We start from the raw sequence: 18,927 nt of genomic DNA on the forward strand, positions 1-18,927 counted from the left end.
CCCCCGATTTCCATGCGAAGTTAGTTGAAGGGACTCTGCACGGAACAGCTGGCCTCGGAGACTTCGCTGCCTTATTCCAGCCCTTGCTGCTGGGTTACCGAGGTCAGGGCCCTGAACGTCTCTGGTTTCCGTCTCATCCTGCAAGTGGGGAATTGGACGGGGTCGCTCTTAGGGCAAAAACCCACTTGTTGAGTGGGAGCTGTGGGCCGGCACCGGGCAGCACAGGCAGCTGTCAAACAGGACGAGAGTTTCTGTCCGGGGAGACACAGATGTGTTGGTGATGGATTGCCCTCTACCAGCGAGGCCTAGGCAGATTCTCGTGGGAGCATCACACTGCTTGGTGCTGTTTTGAAAGAGGGTGATTTTGGGGGGTCAGGTGTTTTGAAGGATAAGTGTCACCATGCAGGGGCGCAGAGGTGACCAGAAGGTGTGAGGGCCCCTGGCTGGTTTGGCTCAGTGGATGGAGCGTCGGCCTGGGAACTGAAAGGTCCAGGTTCCATTCCTGTCAGGGGCACGTGCCCGGGTTGTGGGCTCCGTCCCCGGGTTGTGGGCTCCGTCCCCAGTGGGGGGCTTGCAGGAGGCAGCCGATCAATGGTTCTCTCTCATCGTTGGTGTTTCTATCTCTCTCTCCCCCTTCCTTCCTCTCTGAAATCATTAAAAATATATATTTTTTAAAAGTGTGGGGGTTTGGGAGCTTTCGGAAGTTGTTTGTGTGAGATGACTGCTGTGGTGTATTGGGGGTAGATTGTGGAAGGCTGAGAAGCTGATGCTTTTCTCCTGGAGGCCTCTGATTGTCAAGGACCTTTTATTTCACCTCCTTCCCTCCCTTAATCCTGGTGGGAATCCCTTCAAGGAGGGGAGCAGATGGTCTTCTGTAGGTGAGGACCATTGCACTGGATGAGAGAGGACCCTTAGAGATCTTCAAGAAGTAGGGTATCAGGGCCCTAGATCTGGGCTGTAGAAAGGGAATTCTGGCAGCCGAGTAGCAGGTGGCTCACCGTGAGCAGGTACTGGGTCAGGCTGACAGTACCTGCTGGGTACCACGCGGTCCTGATGGAGGGCCTGAGTAAGGTAGTGGCCTTGGGGATGGGGAAGGAGACCGTTGATCTGTGGAATGCCTTTCAGTTCTCCTGTAGGTTCATATTATTAAATCCCAGGGGTGCCTAGTGATATTCCTTGGTGGTGGCGGTTCTTGATGTTTTTAAGGTTTGTTTTTTGGAGGGGAGTGGTTGTTAGTTGGCTGGAGGGGGATGAGGAAGTGCTTGATAATTACTGAGATTGTGCTTAAGAGTTTTGCGTAGGTCTGTAATTATTTTCATTAGTTTCCTAGCCATCAGGATGCTTATGAAAGAGATAGACTAAAATGAAAAGTGAAGAATAGCTTCTGTTCTTCATCATTGTGATGCAGGATCAGACTTTTTTTTTTAGCTCAGAGTTCCTGTGTTTTAAGGTTAGTTATATTTGGAAGATTTCTTGCTTTTCTTGTGGTAAAAGTTTATTTTGTGAGCAACTAGCTCCACCTTTTACTTTCCGTTTTCCAAATGCATGTCTTATAAATTGTAGATAGGGCCTGGACCTGCTCTAGCCCTTCCCTTGTAAAATAAGGACAACTGCAATAGAATGTCATTTTAGATGTTGGGATTTGCCGCCTTTATCCCCCCTCCCCACACCAACCACTCTTAAAGCAAAGCCTGCTTTGTTTCTGAATGCAGGTGAGAGACCTCAATAGCAGGCTTTGCAGGAAATTCATAGTTGTTCATGTGAATGTCAAGACTCCTCATCCCTGCCTACAGTAAACAGTACACTTTGTCTTATACCCATTGTTTGTAGGTGAAGATGGTTCTGGGAAAACAACCCTCATGACTAAACTACAAGGAGCTGAGCATGGCAAAAAGGGAAGAGGCCTAGAGTATCTCTACCTCAGCATCCATGACGAGGACCGAGATGGTGAGTGAAGCGTTGGTCCGTGGTGAGGGTTGCATGCAGGGCTCTGACACCTTGGTTGCAGCTCCTGCAACATGGCTAGGCATTCTCGATTTTCTGTTTAGTTCTGTCAGCCAGTGGTCAACGCCAACAGGATCCCCAATTTGGGGTGTGGTGAAGAAGGAAACTTTATTTAGTGCAAAAAAGCTCAATTGTGAAAACAGGACAGCTACAGAACAGCTTAATCTCAGTTAGGGAGCAGCGCCCAGCTTTGAGGAAGCCCTGGGCCAAGGCTTCTCTTTCACTAGGCAGCGTGGCTCTGCTCCACCTGCTCCACCTGCTCCTATTTGCTCTGCTCTAGTGAAACATCTTCAGTGGGAAACACAGTCTTCTGTCTTCAGTAAAAAGGGAAGTGCACTTCCCAGGGTAGAGAGGAGCTGACATATAGACAGAAGTCCCTGTCCCTAGACCCTGATTGGTCAGTGAAGATGCTGATGGGGATTTAGCTGAGTAGCTCCTATTGAACTGGGGAAGTTTCAGCCCTGTTGGCTGTTAGAGGATTCCAGGGACTCCTCTGTAAGGGCTGGCTCGGGTGGCAGAAACACGGTGCAGAAGGCAGGCAGTGTAGGAGGCAGGCAGCTTGGTGCAGGCCTCTCCCTGAAGCGTGGTTTGCATGAGAGGCCCCGGTTTAGAGAAGGCTGCTAGGCCGTGTGTGTGTGTGTGTGTGTGTGTGTGTGTGTGTGTGTGTGTGTGTGTGTGTGTGCCACCAGGAACCCTTCTTAGTAGGTATATTCTTTCTTGGAGAATAACTCACAGGGGAATCGATGAAGTGTATGTCTTTATAGGACTTGACTCACTTTTCTTTTTAGAGTATGTTATTGAAAATGGGGAATAGGGCTGTCAGCTGCTGCTCTGGGTAATCCTCACTTACAAGGAGACACTGAAGGTAGTTCCAGATGTACATCAAGGTAATAAGATGTTTTTAAAAGCTCTGGACTTTTCTGTGAGAGAAATGCATGGCAGACTGATCCATTGTTACTCTGCCTGGTTCTAGTGGAGGATCTGAAATGGGTGTGGTTCAGAATGTAATAGTTCAACAAATATTCACAGGAGACTCTTCTGAGTCTCTTTGTGACAGTGTAAAAATGCTAATTTCCTTTGTTTCTTTCAGTGGAAGGAATAGGAGCTCATATGTGATAATATACTCTTTTAATTCCTCATCTTGAGAATTTTTTTTTTTTTAAATATATTTTATTGATTCTTCACAGAGACGAAGGAAGAGAGATAGAGAGTTAGAAACATCGATGAGAGAGAAACATCGATCAGCTGCCTCCTGCACATCCCCCGCTGGGGAAGCGCCCGCAACCCAGGTACATGCCCCTGACCGGAATCGAACCCGGGACCTCTCAGTCCGCAGGCCGACGCTCCATCCACTGAGCCAAACCGGTCTCGGCCTCATCTTGAGAATTTGAATAGTAATAGTTTCTACCTACAGAGTAGTTGGGCTGATTAATAATGCATGGTAAGCACTCTTATAAGGATTAGATACCATTTTACCATTTGAAGAAGTATATATTTATATTGATTTCAGTGAGGAAGGGAGAGGAAGAGAGAGAGAGAAACAATGATCGGCCGCCTCCTGCATGTGTCCTATTGGGGATCAAACCCAAAATGTGGGCATGTACCCTTGGCTGGAATCGAACCTGGGACCTTTCAGTCTGCAGGCCGACACTCTATCCACTGAGCCAAACCAGCTAGGACTCATAATTCTTTCTTGTAAGTATAATTATGAGCTGGATTGGAGTAATGATTTTTTGGTTACCATTACTCAGTTGCCTCCTTTATAAACTTGGGCTTTAGGGTTGGGGCCACGGGGAGATGGTACAGGAGTCACTCCTGTACTGTTATTTATTTTAATGGCTCTAAAATAATTATTGGTGTCTAGGTCTTTTTATTTATAGGAAAGTTATGTAGTTAAGGATGAAATATAGTCATTAAATTACTTTTTTATACATATATTTTTATTGATTTCAGAGAGGAAGGGAGAGGGAGAGAGAGATAGAAACATCATTGATGAGAGAATCGTTGATCGGCTGCCTCCTGTACGCCCCCTACTGGGGATTGAGCCTGTAGCCTGGGCATGTACTCTGACCAAGAATCAAACTGTGACCTCCTGGTTCATAGGTCGATGCTCAACCACTGAATCACACCAGCTGGGCTAAATTACTTTCTTTATGTTTTCCTTTACCCATTTAAACAGTAAGGATCACGATATAAGGGGGATTATATTTAAGAGGGCAGATCTCACCACCTCTGCCCTCTATTTCCTTATTGCTAAAATGAAGAAACTGGACTCAGGTCCTTTCCAGTATGATAATTCTTTGATCTCCAAGAGTCATTATTAATAAGATGGCTCGGGTAAGGATTGCTTGTTAAAGCTTGGAGAACTGCGCTGTATTAATGGTAACGTACTGGTAATCTTAGAACTCCAGGGACTTTATTCCTCCTCCTCCTCCCCAGTTTCCTTTGCCATGCTGAAAATTCCCTGAAGGATGTGAAAGAAGGTAGAAGGTAGACCTGATGCTGAGGATTCTTCTTGTGTAAAAAGGACAGAGACATTCAGGTGCCATTTAGGCCGAATGGTATTGCGTGAGTAGGGCAACTGAGCCAGGCCTAGAGGGTCTCATGTGTCTGAGTCTTTTGCTTCCTGTCTTTGTTGGGTAGCATGGTTATTGTGAAAAGAAATTGGGCATTGGAGCCACACAGAACCGGTTCAGAAACCCATATAGTCACTAGTTGTGACTGACTGAACCACTCTGCACCTGATTCCTCATTTTTAGAATTGGGTAATATATGTTTTGTAGGTTGACAGGATGAGCGGTGGTATGTATCACATGTAGCGCAGAGCTTAAGACACAGTGGTATCTATAGTGCCTTTTGAAAAACATGGTGTAGATACTCGGTGACTCTAAGGCGTCCTGTTTCAAGATGGCACAAGCATATTTCATGCCAACACATCATATTAACCATATTCATTTGCCTTTGAGTTGAAGTACATGTTAACTTTATTTCAGATTCCTTAAAAACTTTTTGGTCTTTGCATTTATGGGATTTTTTCTAGGCCACCTATTTGCAGGCTCCTCTTTGAATCTGGTTAGCTATATATCTGTCAGCTGTAGGCTTTTTATTCCTATTATGTGATGAGACTAGGTTATAAATATAGCTTGTTCCTGGTTTGTGGTAGGACATGACATGTCAAAGGACTACTGCCTTCAGGGTTGGGGGCATTTGTTTAACTCCACATGGGATGTGTATGATCTGCATGCATATTGGGTGAGTTCCGTGTAGTGGGCAGTGGGAAGAGAGACTGAAAAAAGCAACTGTGCCTGGTAAGGGGCAGGCTTTAAAATCTGTAGCCTTTATATTCAAAGCAATATTTTTGAAGGAATTCACATAACCCAGTCCAAAACTGCTATCTAAAATGTATTAGAGTTTTGATATACCTGAAACAAATACAAAATAATATTGAATGTAAACCGTAATTGAAAAATAAAATGTATTAGAGTTTTGAAAGTTTAGCTAGATGTAGATACCTTATTATACTGTTGAAATAAAGTCAGGATAATAAGTATTTTTTACAGTATGTTGATTATGCAAAAAAAGGTAGTTAACAGCAGACACATTTTTAAGATGTATGTTGGAATTTATTGGGAAATACGTTTAATGACATTGTATTTTGATTGTAGGAGTTCTTCCTCGATGCATTTTTTTTCCCTCGCACTTTTGAAAAAAATTTTTTCCCCTTAAACACGATGACTAAACTTTTTAAAGATATATTATCAATTTGGAGAATTATCTTTATAATTTGGTCATCCAGTTGTGATTTTGGAAATATGTTTCATTAAATGTCAGCACATGCACATTGTGTGAATGTTTTTCACTTTTTATTAATGGAAAACAAAAATTGTCTATCTATATATAATCATCTATATATACATATAAAAGGCTAATATACAAGTGTCCCCTCAGGAGTTCGACCAGGAGACCGGGAGTTTGATCGCTCATTATGACATGCGCTGACCACAGGGGAGCGGCATGGTACATGGCAGGGTTCTGAGGGAGCGAGGGAAGGAGGAGGTGGGGAACCGAATGGTGGTGGCACGTGGGTGGTGAAGGAAGGGGGAGGCGGGGAACCTGATCGGCCCTGATAGCTGGCCAGACCTAGGCACCCTAACCCTGCAAGAATTTTGTGCACTGGGCCTCTAGTATAAAATATAGGGAGAGACTAGTATGGATCCCAATTTACTTAATCGTTTGTCTTCAATAGTTACCAGTTCTTGGTGAATTTTATTTTAACTACTAGAGGCCTGGTGCACAGATTGTGCACTGGTGGGTTCCCTCAGCCTAACCTGCAGGGATCGGGCCGAAACCCTCTCTCTGACATCCCCCAAGGGGTCCCAGGTTGCACGGGGCAGTTCTCAGGTGACACACCCAGGAATCAAGCTCCCTCTTCTCTGGTTCCACGTGCATCACCCGAGGACCACAGCTGCCAAGTCCCTGCACCTCAGCAGCTCCTGCGTTAAGTGTCTGCACCCTGGTGGTCATTGCACATCATAGCTACCAGTCAGATGGTCGCTTAGGTTTCTACTTAGAATAATAAAAGCGTAAAATGCTAATTAGACCGGACAGCTGAACAACCTTCCAGACGAAGCTGTGGCTGCGAGGGTCAAGCACCTTGCATGAATTTCATGCATTGGGCCTCTAGTGTATATATAGATTATTCTCACCCTTTTCTTCCTTCACTTCAAATTGGATTATTATGAACCAAATTTCAGGCGTGTCATTACATCTGCAAATACTTCCATATGTATGTCTAAAAGATAAGGATTTTAGCCCTAGCTGGTTTGGCTCAGTGGTTAAAGCGTTGGCCTGCGGACCAAAGGGTCCCAGGTTCGATTTCATTCATGGTACATACCTTGGTTACAGGCTCCTCCCTGACCCAAGCCCTGTTCAGGGCGCATGCAGGAGGCAACTAATCAATGTATTTCTCTCACATCGATATTTTTCTCTTTCTTTCCCTCTCTCTTCTACTCTTTCTAAGAATCAATGGAAAAATATGCTCAGTGAGGATTAAAAATGTAAAAAAAAAGATAAGGATTTTTAAAAATGATCATATTATTGTTGTATCAATAATAATTGTAATTCTTTAAATCATCAGGTATCCAGTGATTCACATCTCAAAATATATAAGTAATGATTTTATCTTAGCATTTAAATACCAAAGTGTCCTGTCTCTTTGGCACCCTTTGTAATACGTGAACGTACTGCTTAGTGTGACTGACACACAAAAAAGTGTGTTTAACCACAGGCTGAGCAGCTTAGCTTGCGCCCTCACAGATTGCTGATGTTTTTAGGAGAATAGGTTATTTAGACTGTGGAACAATTGACCAGTAGCCTTTATTTATTAGCATCTTTCAATTCTTATTGAAAGCTAAGGTGTGGAATCTTTTTATAACGTGGACACAATAAGTTAGAGTAGTTCAAAAAGTTTAAAGTTTAGACAGGTCCCTAGGCATCTTGACCAAGAGTTGCTGTCCACTGAGCACTTGGGCCTTTTCTGGTTAAGCATCTATTTGTGTTCTGTGTGGAATTTTGTGACTGTCACCTTCCAGTTGTTTTCTGTGTGGCTCTTCTTTCAGCTGCGCTGGTGGTCATTATCAGGTAGTAACTTAGCTTCACTTCCTTTCTTAGATCACACACGCTGTAACGTGTGGATTCTGGATGGAGACCTGTACCACAAAGGCCTGCTGAAGTTTGCTGTTTCTGCTGAATCCTTGCCGGAGACCCTGGTCATTTTTGTGGCAGACATGTCTAGGCCTTGGGCTGTGATGGAATCTCTGCAGAAATGGGCTAGTGTTTTACGTGAGCACATAGATAAAATGAAAATTCCACCAGAAGAAATGAGGGAGCTGGAACGGAAGTGTAAGTAAAGTAAGGTTTTCTTAATGGGAAAATTCAGTAGTCTCTTTGGGTGGTTCCAACCACCTTTCTTTTGACAATGTCGAGAGGCTGCAAAGCTTCCCTTGCAGAGTGTTTGTGTTTTGTTTGCACCACTACAGTTGCTCCTGTAAAATCAGTCAAAAAGTAGTCAAAGCAGCCCTGGCCGGCACGGTTCAGTGGTTAGAGCGTCGGCCCATGCACCAGAGGGTCACAGGTTCGATTCCAGACAAGGGCCTGTACCTGGCTTGTGGGTTCATTCCCTGCTCCCAGTTGGGTGTGTGCGGGAGGCAGCCAACTGATGTGTCTCTCTCACCTCAATGTTTGTCTCTCTTTCTCCCCTCTTCCCCTCTCTCTAAAAATGAGTGGAAAAAATATCCTCGGTTGAGGTTTTAAAAAAGTATTTAAAGCAGTTTTTATATCAAGTGTCACAGTTGAAGAATATTAATGAACCAATATTTTGTCTTATCTTCATTGGTTTTCTTGTAAAATAAGGGTTTCCCTCCCCCACCCCCACCCCCCAAAATGTGATCAGTTTTGTGCATCTTTTTATATTTCTATTACTCTCTGCCTGCAGAGTTAGCCTCAGTGGTATGGGGACTTACTGTGATCCCTGCAGCTTGAGTCCTTTGCCTGGGATTCCATTGAGGCCCGATGGACCCTCTTATTGGCAGGCTTTAAGGAAGCCCACAAGACACATCTTTCACTCCTACCTTAGTTCATTTTGGGACCCAGCAAATATGATTTTAGTTCATATAAATAGGAAGGATGTTTTTTGTCATTAAAACGAAAGGCTATTTTAAAACTAAGGATATCCCAGTCCTTTTGAGAACAAAGAACTTTCAAATTAAAGGAAGTTTTTTTCTCTCTTTAATGTGGTTCAGAAGCTTGTTTTTCTTTTCCCTTGCTTCTGTGCAGTTACATCAGCTTCTGTCCACTTGCCAGGAAAATGGGAGGGGCAGGGGCAGGGACTGGAGCTGTGGTGGCTGCGGCGGCAGCAGCAGTCTTGGCCAAGGCAGGCTTGGCTCAGTTTGGCTTATTTCCACGGGATGACATCATTCCCTTTAGTGAATTAATGAGGGCTTCTGGGGCATGGCACACGGGATCTTCACACTTCCTGGCAGAAGGGTTCAGAATGTTGGTGTGCTTTTCAAATGGTATTTCTGGCTATGTGTCTTCCTGTCATAACTTCCCAACTTGCTCCTGTCCCACATTAGCTTAAATAGGGAGTTTTGCATCTATTCTTTGGTTTGCTGTGTTTATGTGTGCTGCAGTGATTGGTATGCAGCTCAGCTCATCTGTCTCCAGCCACTGACCTTTCTAGATAAAGCCTCTTTTCCCCCTGAAATAGAGATCCTAAAGGCAACTTCTCAGAATAGTTCTGAGGCTGACAAGCACTTTTTCTTTCACTGCATGTTTAACATCGTGCCTAGATTAGTGGGTTAATGCACTAATGAATTCAGTTTCTGAACCTGTTTTCTTAGAGTTATATGTAACTTTGTAGATTTGTTAAAACAGAAGAAAAAAAAATAGAGATCGAGCCAAGGATATTGTTCCTTCCAGACAGGGAAAGCGTCCTTCTTGTGTCAGGTCTGGTCTAGGTGTTGGGGTGCATACAGCAGACTAGGTGCCTGTTCCTTGGGAGCTTGTGTTCCCATGACAGTGACACACTAAATTTTGTGTTCTTAGTCGATGATGTCTGTCACTTAGGATTCAGCTGCATGTGACACAAAACCCAAAGTAACAGTGGCTTAAACAAGACTGAGGTTTATTTCTCTCTCATGTAAATGAAATCCAGAGGTAGGCAGGTCAGGCCTGGAAAGCAGCTCTAAGAAGACAGGTCAAGGACCCTGGTTCCTTTTGGCTTTTTGCCTTGTCATCTCGAGGGTGTGGTTCTCTTCCTCTTAACAACTAGAGCTCTAACCCTCACATCCCTGTTCCAGACAGCAGGATGGAGGAAGAGGAAAGAAGGGCTGAAGGGCTCGTGCCTGTAGCCTATGTGGCCATGTGTTCTAAGTATCAGGGTTCGATTCATTTATAAGGAAGAAGAAGAGAGAGGACACTGGAAGGCAACAAGTAATTGCTGGAACCAGTCCATGCCTCATGACTCTGGTCAATCTTCTGAGGACCTCTCTTGTTTTCACCACCCCTCCTCTGCATGGTGAAGGAGGATCTTTGTTACTGCTGGTTTTGGGTTACATTTTAATAAAGCAGTTGTCTATCCTTTTGCTCAGAGGACTCACGCTTTCCAGATTAATGGGACTTTAGGTATTATAATTGAATGAGCGAAGGGTTGTTACCCAACCTAGTTTCCAATCCAGCACCAGTCTTCTGCCTGCTGAGTTTGGAAAGCTGTTCCATGGCCAGCCACTGTCTTGCAGAATTAGGTTCTCCATTGGTCCTGAATCTGTGGCCGCTGTTTGGCTGCAGGACCTACCTGAGCGAGGGGAAGGGGAGAGCAAACCCCCAGAGCCGCCAGAAGATGGTGCTTGTGTGTAGATTAGTCTTTCCTGCTTTATGCCTGGGGGTTCCCTTGCTTATCAAGTAGAGCAGAGGTGGGGAACTTTCTGCCAAGGGCCATTTGGATTTTTTTCTTAAATATATTTTTTATTGATTTCAGAGAGCAAGGGAGAGGGGGAGAGAGAAACATCAATGATGAGAGAGAATCATTGATCGGCTACTTCCTGCACACATGCACAGGGGATTGAGCCTGCAACCTGGGCATGTGCCCTGATGCGGAATTGAACTGGTGGCCTCTTGGTTCATGGGTCAGTGCTCAACTGCTGAGCTTCACCGGCCAGGCCAGGGGAATGTTTTTGCTGTTCTGAAGTTATAATGCTCAAACTGAATTGGCGTTTTGTATCATCATCCCCAAATCCCTAACATTGCAGTAGGATGCAATTAGGAAATTTGTCACAGTTCTTTTTGTTTTGTGCTTGTTCCTACCTTTTTTCAGTGTTCTAAAGCTGGCATGTATCTCTGTGTGTGTAATTTTCTTTTCCTTTTTCACCTATAGTTGTGAAAGATTTTCAAGACTATATTGAACCAGAAGAAGGTTGTCAAGGTTCCCCACAGAGAAGAGGGCCTCTGACCTCGGGTCCTGATGAAGAAAATGTTGCCCTGCCTCTTGGTGACAATGTGCTGACTCATAATCTGGGGATCCCAGTGTTGGTGGTGTGCACAAAGGTGTGTGCCAGGGAGCTGCAAACTTGACTTAATTTGGCCAGTGAACAGTCACCATCTGAAAGAAACTGGGAAGCTTTAATTAGGCGTCTTCCCAAGGGAGAGTTGGGCTAATTCAGGATTCATTAAGGTACATTGAATATGTCAGCATAGAAAATGTCATTTAAACATTGTTGCTAGAAACATGACATAACTCAGTTTGCTCATAGCCTGGGTTGATCTCTCCATGAAGCACTGTCAATTTATTGAGTGACTCAAACTTAGAACTAAAAACAGTTTTCATAAGGCTGTGTAAACCAGTTCAGCCCAAACTAATGTTGAAAAATATATATGGAAGAGCAGAATTCTTTTGGGTTTTGGTCTGTAAAGTCTGTTGGACTTGAGATGATTTTCAGAAAGGAACATAAGCCTATGAAAAGAAGGAAGGGAACTTGAAATTTCAGTTTCTTTTATCCTGCAGAATGGTGAAGTGGGAATAGAAATTAAGTTCAGTTATAGAGTAACAAAGTTGTGTCTCTTACAAAATAAAAAGAAGTGGCTTTAAAACATTTTGAGTTTCAAAAGTACTTCATTCCCAGTCAGAGCCACTGTGTTGCCCAACTATAGGGAGTACCTTTGCGTCGGGCTCTGCGAGAACGGAGCCCTATGGAATGTGCAGTGCCCAACCATGCCCAGGAGGCCTGTTTCTTGATGTGACCTTGTTTGATTCTTGGAACCTTAGTGAGGTGATCAGGGTTCTTATATTCCCACTTTACAGATATGGAAACTGAGGTCCAGGATAAAAGAAATATTCAGTTGCTTTTTTTCTTTAAAGAATTTTTATATATGTTTTTATTGATTTTAGAGAGTGGGGGAGGAAGAGGGAGAGATAGAAACATTGATTGGCTGCCTCCTGCACACGCCCTTCTGGAGATCGAACTGGCGACCTCTTGATGCATGGATCAATGCTCAACCCCTGAACCACACCGCTGGGCTGTCCAATTGCCTTTCACTCTTGTCTGTCTAATTAATGCTTGGACTTTTGCCTGTGGCTTTCTTTGGAGCTGTGATACTTTACTCTTGAAGAAGACACTCATTTTTCTTTCTGTCTTCCCTGCAGTGCGATGCCGTGAGTGTCCTGGAGAAGGAGCATGATTACAGGGACGAGCACTTCGACTTTATCCAGTCACATCTACGGAGGTTCTGCCTCCAATGTATCCTTGGAGTGCTGCTTTGGGGCCCAGGGGCATCTTCAAGAGATAAGTACTTCCTGAATCCAGAAAGATCCTGCCAGGGAGATAATGTATACATCTTTTTACTAGTTTTGTATATTACTATGTTAGAATTTGAGATTTAAGAATTTTTGCCTATATTTGATCACTTTTATTTTTAATGCTGTATATTTGATAGGCTTTTATATTTAAGAAGGAAGCTGATGTTTGATTTTATTACCAAGATACTTTTATCATATCTTGGAAAGCTTTTTAAACTTTGCTTCTTTTGCATAAAGGGTTAATTACCCAACACTACTGTTTTACATGCTACAAGTGTTTTGTGCTGTCCATGAGAAAGATGCTGTGTCAGTAGTTCCCTGAGTCCAGTATCTATAAAAATCCAATAGCAGTTGGTGCCATAGATCCACTCCCTAGGGTGGGAGTGAGGAATACGTTCCTATCACTTCCTTTGGACCCTTTAGCTTGTCCAGCTCAGTAGTGGTTACCAGTACATGTAGGTACCTATCTCATAAACGTGCTTAATGATAAACTTAATCACATGTGAGCATCTGCGTGGGAAAGAATCTATACCTTGGATATACTGAGGGTGTTTTCCTGGACTAGCTTCAGAGCTATTAACTTGACTGCTAAGAAGCAATCTTAATGGGTCAGAAAACAAGTTTACATGTTAAAAAAGGAACTGCATGGCCCACTAGCAACATACTCTTTACTTTTGACCTGGTTTGTCTGCTATTATTATCCTTTTAGTTTTTTAAAATGTCAACGCTTTTCTATTGATTATGTATTAATCAAAAACTGGTCAACCTATGGGTAGTATTGTGAGGATTGTGCTTGTGTGTGTTTGCTTCTGTTCCCTGTAGTGAATTGATTTTCCTTAAGCAGATTGCTTAGATGGAGCTGCCTTGATTTACACATCAGTGAAGGAAGAAAAAAACCTCGACTTGTTGTATAAATACATCGTTCATAAAACATACGGTTTCCACTTTACCACGCCTGCCTTAGTTGTGGAAAAGGATGCAGTTTTTATGTGAGTTCTTTATAGGTGATGCTTTCAAATTCTTTACTGTACATTTGCTTTTTACTTTTTATCTTTCCAAGTAAGGTGCCTTCTGTCTTACACAGCCAGCTTTCTGCGGCCTTGGGGCAAGGTGCTTGGGCTGGACCTCACAGGTGATAGGTACACCCACATTTCCCTCTCCGCTCCTTCCCAGATTACTTGCCGTTCTGCCTCCAGTCTGAGAGAAATGGGTAGCATGAGGTTATGGGTGCTGCCTTCTGTCCTTGAGAGCAAGTTGCCAAAACTGAAGCCAGGCATTTTTGCTACTTATTGTCTACTCTGGTAAAATACTAGCTGAGGGAGGGAGTTGAAGTAGAGGGAATTGGTGCTTTGGGGATCCTGAATGTTCTCTGTCGAAGCACCTGGTTTCTCTCTGGTCATCAGCAGGCATCCCTGTCAGCATGGGCTTCGGCTATACTGCCTGCTTAGTGTGTTTCCAGCATTTCACATTTGGGGAGCCCCTGGGCAGGGATTTGGGTACCTATTTGCCTGAGTTTGTGTCTTTCACTCACTGGAGAATGATAATGCTGTGGATGCATAAGTAAATGTTGAAGCTGTGGTCTCTGAGAGGACTTATGCCATAGATCAATGTTTTTAGTCTTAGATATTCTCTTGACTTAAAAAAGAATTACAGGATATTCAGCAAATACTGAGCACTTTGTAGGTACCTGGGACTATGCTGAGTACACAGAAATGAATGAGAGGTGGTCCCTGCACATGGCACTATAAAAACACACACACACAGCCAAGGAGAGGTAGGGGAGTAGCGGGATAGTGGAGACAGTGCAGCAGGGAAGGCAGAGAGAGTGATGCTAGAAGGATGAGTGGTGTGGGCCAGGCAGGCCAGAAAGAATGGAGGAGCAGAAGGGACAGTCTATGAGAAGACTGACGGTGTGAAAGCCAAGAGCTCGGGACTGAATGGATTGCCTCCTAAACATTCGGGGAGAACCTCACTTGGGCTGTTTGTAGACAGCAAACCTAGAGGCTTGGACTGATATTAGAGAGTTGTCTAAAGCAGTCAGTGGCACAAGTGCAGAGCAGTATGTATTTGGAGTCAGCCAGTGCCCAGATCACACGTGACCCCAGGGAGCAGGAGGAGCAGGGAGACTGGCTGGGTTTGGGGCTGGTTTGGAGTGGAGAAGTATCTTGCAGCTTCTGAAGGCTGCATGGGTCATGGCGGTATCTTGGTCACGCCTTGTCCCTTTGCACTTTGGGTCCTCTAGGTAGTTGCCTTTTAGGGAGCTGATGACGTCAGCAGAGCGATTTGGGTGCAGACCCCTGGCTAAGCACTTTCTTGGTTTTAGAGCTGTGAATCAGGAATTGAATGGAGAGTGAGAGGCCTGTGAGACCAATCAGTCACCATCTTTTAGAACTTCTAAAGTTCAAATGTAGGACATTTTAAACTTGCTCCTTTAGGAAAGTCTGTTGGCTGTGGCTTAACCTAATGGATCCTGGGTACCATCTTGCCCTGTGGTGTCAAGCTGGGCAGCATCCATGTAGGACTCTTTGTGTCCCTTTGGTTTGAGCCCAGGATAGTGCAGGTCGTGGTTCTCCTCTTGGCTCCAGGGTAGATTTTCCCAAACCAGTAAAATGTATGAACCAATCCATAAGAAACTTGTCAGAAAGAAGAGTTCTCAGGGAAACAGCTCACAGGAGAGGTGCCTGCATGCCAAAGAGAAACAGTCCCATCCTGAGCTGTGGCCTCTATGCTGGTCTCAGCATCCTCTACTCTTAGAACAGGGCTCCATTGTGTCCTTGCTCTTCTGGAAGGAGGTGTGGGAAGGCTCTGAACACTTGCTGTGGGTCAGCTTGTGTAATCAGTAAGATCCCAGCAGGGCCTACAGTGTTGATCTGATGAGTTTACCTGCAGTAAATTTTGGCTTGTCTACTGAAAGCTGCAAGCCAACCCAGCAACTGGAGATGAGATCTTCTGGGGAAGGAACTCATCCAGGAGTCCTGTCTAACCCAGAGTGTGCTCTGTACACTATAAGTCAGTCCTAGGAAAAAAAGTCAATCCCTTTCTTTTTGCCTTTAGACCTGCTGGTTGGGACAATGAAAAGAAAATAGCCATTTTACATGAAAATTTCACAACTGTGAAGCCAGAAGATGCATATGAAGACTTTATCATGAAACCTCCTGTGAGAAAGGTACGCGTATCAATCACTAAGGGTTACAGGTATTTTTTTAATGGGAAAAGAAATCTATAAAGAATCAGGTTTTACACGTTAAACGATCCTGGGTCAGGGGGTAGTAATCCAAGGGCTTTAGAAAAAAAAAATCTTTAGATGAAGTGTGGTATTATGCAGGTGGATTCGGGTGGGGCATGAGTGATGGAGTGGGGTTGACGTTTCCCCTTAGGTCCTGACAGTACCTCCACCACCTCTGAACTACTTAGTTGATCCCTTGCTCCTAGGAGGTGTTAGAACCTACCAGACTTTTACAAAGTCACTTGGCCACATGCCACGGCTGGTCTCAGAAAAAGTCTCAGCAGGGATACTGCCCATACCCATGTGGAGACCCTAGCCCAAGATTCTCCTTTCAGCATGAATTTTGATAGTAGTTCAGATGTTCTTTACCTCTGACCACAAATGAGTGTGTCTCCTCCCTTCACAGCTGGTCCACGACAAAGAGTTGGCAGCAGAAGATGAGCAGGTGTTCCTAATGAAGCAGCAGGTAAGACCAGTGAGGCCAGAGCAGAGGCCTTCTCATGAGTGAAATGCCAGTTCCCTGGGGCGAGGTCACCGTCATCAGAGAGCTTCGGAAGGAGTTGCGAGCAGGCCTCGTTTCCTTCCATTTCTAGAATTGATGCAGAGTAGGGGTTAGACCACCTGCCTCAGGGAATCCCTGCCTGCCTTGCAGATTCTACAGTAATGGGCTTAGTTATCTTTTTTTTTTTAAATATATTTTATTGATTTTTCACAGAGAGGAAGGGAGAGGGATAGAGAGTTAGAAACATCGATCAGCTGCCTCCTGCACACCCCCTCCTGGGGATGTGCCTGCAACCAAGGTACATGCCCTTGACCGGAATCGAACCTGGTACCCCTCAGTCTGCAAGCCAACGCTCTATCCACTGAGCCAAACCGGCTAGGGCAGTTATCTTTTTAAGTACTTTTTTTGACTGGAAATGTAGGTTTTCTAGCATAATACCTCACATGTTGGGCAAGTGCCCTGAACTCACTTTCATTATTTCACATAGCCCTCTACATCCTTGGGAATGAAGGCAGGTGAGCTGATACACCTATTTTGTAGGTGAGGAAAGTAACTTCCCCAAGCTGACCAGTGAGGCCAGAGCAGAGGCCTTCAGGATGCAAACTCAGTCTCACCTGTTTCACTTGGGCTGTTAGACATGCCATGGGTCTGCTGTTAGACATGACATGTCTAATATGGGTTAGACATGACATGTCTGGTGGAGCAGGCAGGTCAGCAGGGGGTGTTAACAGTTCTTTTGCCAACTGTTCCTCTCTTCTGTGCTCTCCTTGCTTCCTTAGCTTTAAAACTGGTTACTTGGAATATATTTTTTCACCACATACCAAACTACTCAATTGAAATTTTTTACATTTAGTGTTAAACCCATGACTTGGTTGTTGTTAATGGCGCCCTCTAGTGGAATACTTGGAAGTGTTTCTCCAGACCTTCAGTGCACTTGGCAGGCCTTGGTTAATGGCCAGTATGTCCCTCTCTTTGCAGTCACTCCTTGCCAAGCAGCCAGCCACGCCCACGAGAGCTTCCGTGAGTACCTTAAACAGGGTCAAGGCCCAGTGTCTTGGGTGTCTTCAAATCTTATACCATTATTTTAAGAGCGTGTGTGGGCTTTTGTATTTTCAAAGGGAATTTGGTCCCCCGAAGGCCTAGGGCCAGGAACCTAGTAGGAACTCAGAAAATATCTGAAGAAGGAATACTCTTCTGGGATTTGAGTGAACAGGCTTTGTTATCTTGATACCTCTTCTCTCAGGAGAAACAGGTCTAGAAAGGGACTGAGCTGGGAGCAAACGCCCAGTCCTATCATCTTTTTCCCTAGACGGGAAATACCCTGTAGACTGATGGTTTCATTTTTGGAGTATGTATTTTCTGTTATTTTTATGCCTATGTGTGACTTGGGTTGGTTTTGGACTTAGGAATCCCCTGCACGAGGACCCTCTGGCTCTCCAAGAACTCAGGGCCGGGGAGGGCCAGCCAGCGTGCCTAGTGCCTCCCCAGGCACGTCAGTAAAGAAGCCGGATCCAAACATCAAAAGTATGTATCCTGTGTCTGGAGAGAGGCTTAGTCCTAGGCCTGAGCTCTGTGGGGATTGTGTGGCTGGGTTTGGAAGGTAGAGACTCATGGGCTGTTTTCTTCCCCAAGAAGGGCTGCTTTCCACATCCCCTCTCTCAAGGGGAGGGGCTTGTGGTTGGCAGCGGCCAAGGCTTGTTTTTTTGTTGGGATCGGTGGCCCTTGCACCTGACTTTGTGTAAGATCTCGGTTAGGCAGTGCAGATTCCTTTGGAGAAGAATACAGTATAAGAAGTCACATTAAAATGTGTCTTTTTAAGTCCTTAGTTTTGTTTCTTATGTTTATTTGATTGCCATTTATGAATTGTGGTACTTGTCCCCCTTCACTTTTCTTGTGAAACTCTATTACTTATTAGTTGAAATAGTTCTTTTCCCACTGACTTAGTAATTAATACCCAAAGATGTTGGGTGCAATAAGACCTCAAAACAAAATTTTATTATTGCATATTTGATGGCTGTCTTCTATTCTGGATAAGAGCTTTTCACAGCAGCTTGGACTGTTACGGGATTATAAAACTTTGAAAAACACTGTCTTGTGGACTGTGGACAGGGAGATGATGTAAAGCACAGGTTATCTATTGTGCCTCCAAACTGGTGGGAAATCTAAACAGGATTCCACTTATTAATCATGCTGACTTGTCTGATTGCTCAGTATCCTAGGAAGACAGTAGCCACTACTGGATCATTCCAAGCTGAAAACTTGATTTTATTTGTTTAATTGAGTTGTCCAGTTTGTGTGATGCTTTTTTTTCTTAATGTTTCCTTAGATAATGCAGCAAGTGAAGGGGTGTTGGCTAGCTTCTTCAACAGTCTGTTGAGTAAAAAAACAGGCTCTCCTGGAAGTCCTGGTGCTGGTGGGGTGCAGAGCACAGCCAAGAAGTCAGGTACTGAAGGACCCTTGGAGACTTACGAGCCTTCTGGTTGAGGGGTGCTGGAGGTGGGAGATGGACAGAAGAGTGATTTCACCTGACCTGCAGACCGAATCAACCTGACCTGCAAACAGCCAAGCAAAGGAAGCACTTCTCTGCTTTATACTGACTATACTTACAGTAGGATTACCTTATTACTGAGCAGGTTTCCTGGGCACATTTATGGTGGGATTAGTGTACATTCAGGTTCTCAGGAACTGACTGTTGGGTGAGTTGAGGTAGGTCCTAACCTATACATGTCCCCTGGTGTAGAAGCTCTGTCCATTGGAGTCATGGCCTAGAGCAGTGGTTCCCAACCTGTGGGTCGCGACCCCTTTGGCGGTCGAACGACCCTTTCACAGGGGTCGCCTAAGACC

The 18,927-nt window shown here is 44.5% G+C and overlaps 1 protein-coding gene across 6 annotated transcripts in view; it reads left to right on the forward strand.

The window, feature by feature from the left end:
* The first annotated feature begins 1,741 nt into the window (after positions 1-1,741).
* Positions 1,742-18,927, forward strand: part of DYNC1LI2 (dynein, cytoplasmic 1, light intermediate chain 2) — a 40,574-nt gene continuing 23,388 nt past the window's right edge. Inside the window, exons 1-10 of one of the 6 annotated variants that reach the window (XM_015567878.1) lie at positions 1,745-1,947; positions 7,675-7,905; positions 10,937-11,106; positions 12,203-12,296; positions 13,209-13,344; positions 15,410-15,521; positions 15,988-16,047; positions 17,062-17,103; positions 17,490-17,607; positions 18,410-18,526. In XM_015567878.1, the coding sequence (XP_015423364.1) occupies positions 1,860-1,947; positions 7,675-7,905; positions 10,937-11,106; positions 12,203-12,296; positions 13,209-13,344; positions 15,410-15,521; positions 15,988-16,047; positions 17,062-17,103; positions 17,490-17,607; positions 18,410-18,526 (1,168 nt within the window). In that variant the 5' untranslated portion in view covers positions 1,745-1,859. Of the gene's footprint in view, positions 1,948-7,674; positions 7,906-10,936; positions 11,107-12,202; positions 12,297-13,208; positions 13,345-15,409; positions 15,522-15,987; positions 16,048-17,061; positions 17,104-17,489; positions 17,608-18,409; positions 18,527-18,927 lie in introns of all 6 variants that reach the window. The other 5 variants (XM_015567881.1, XM_015567880.1, XM_015567879.1 and 2 more) reach the window with 5 other exon arrangements.

The sequence above is a fragment of the Myotis davidii genome, unplaced genomic scaffold (genome assembly GCF_000327345.1).
Source record: "Myotis davidii unplaced genomic scaffold, ASM32734v1 scaffold243, whole genome shotgun sequence".
Classification (NCBI taxonomy): Eukaryota; Metazoa; Chordata; class Mammalia; order Chiroptera; family Vespertilionidae; genus Myotis; species Myotis davidii.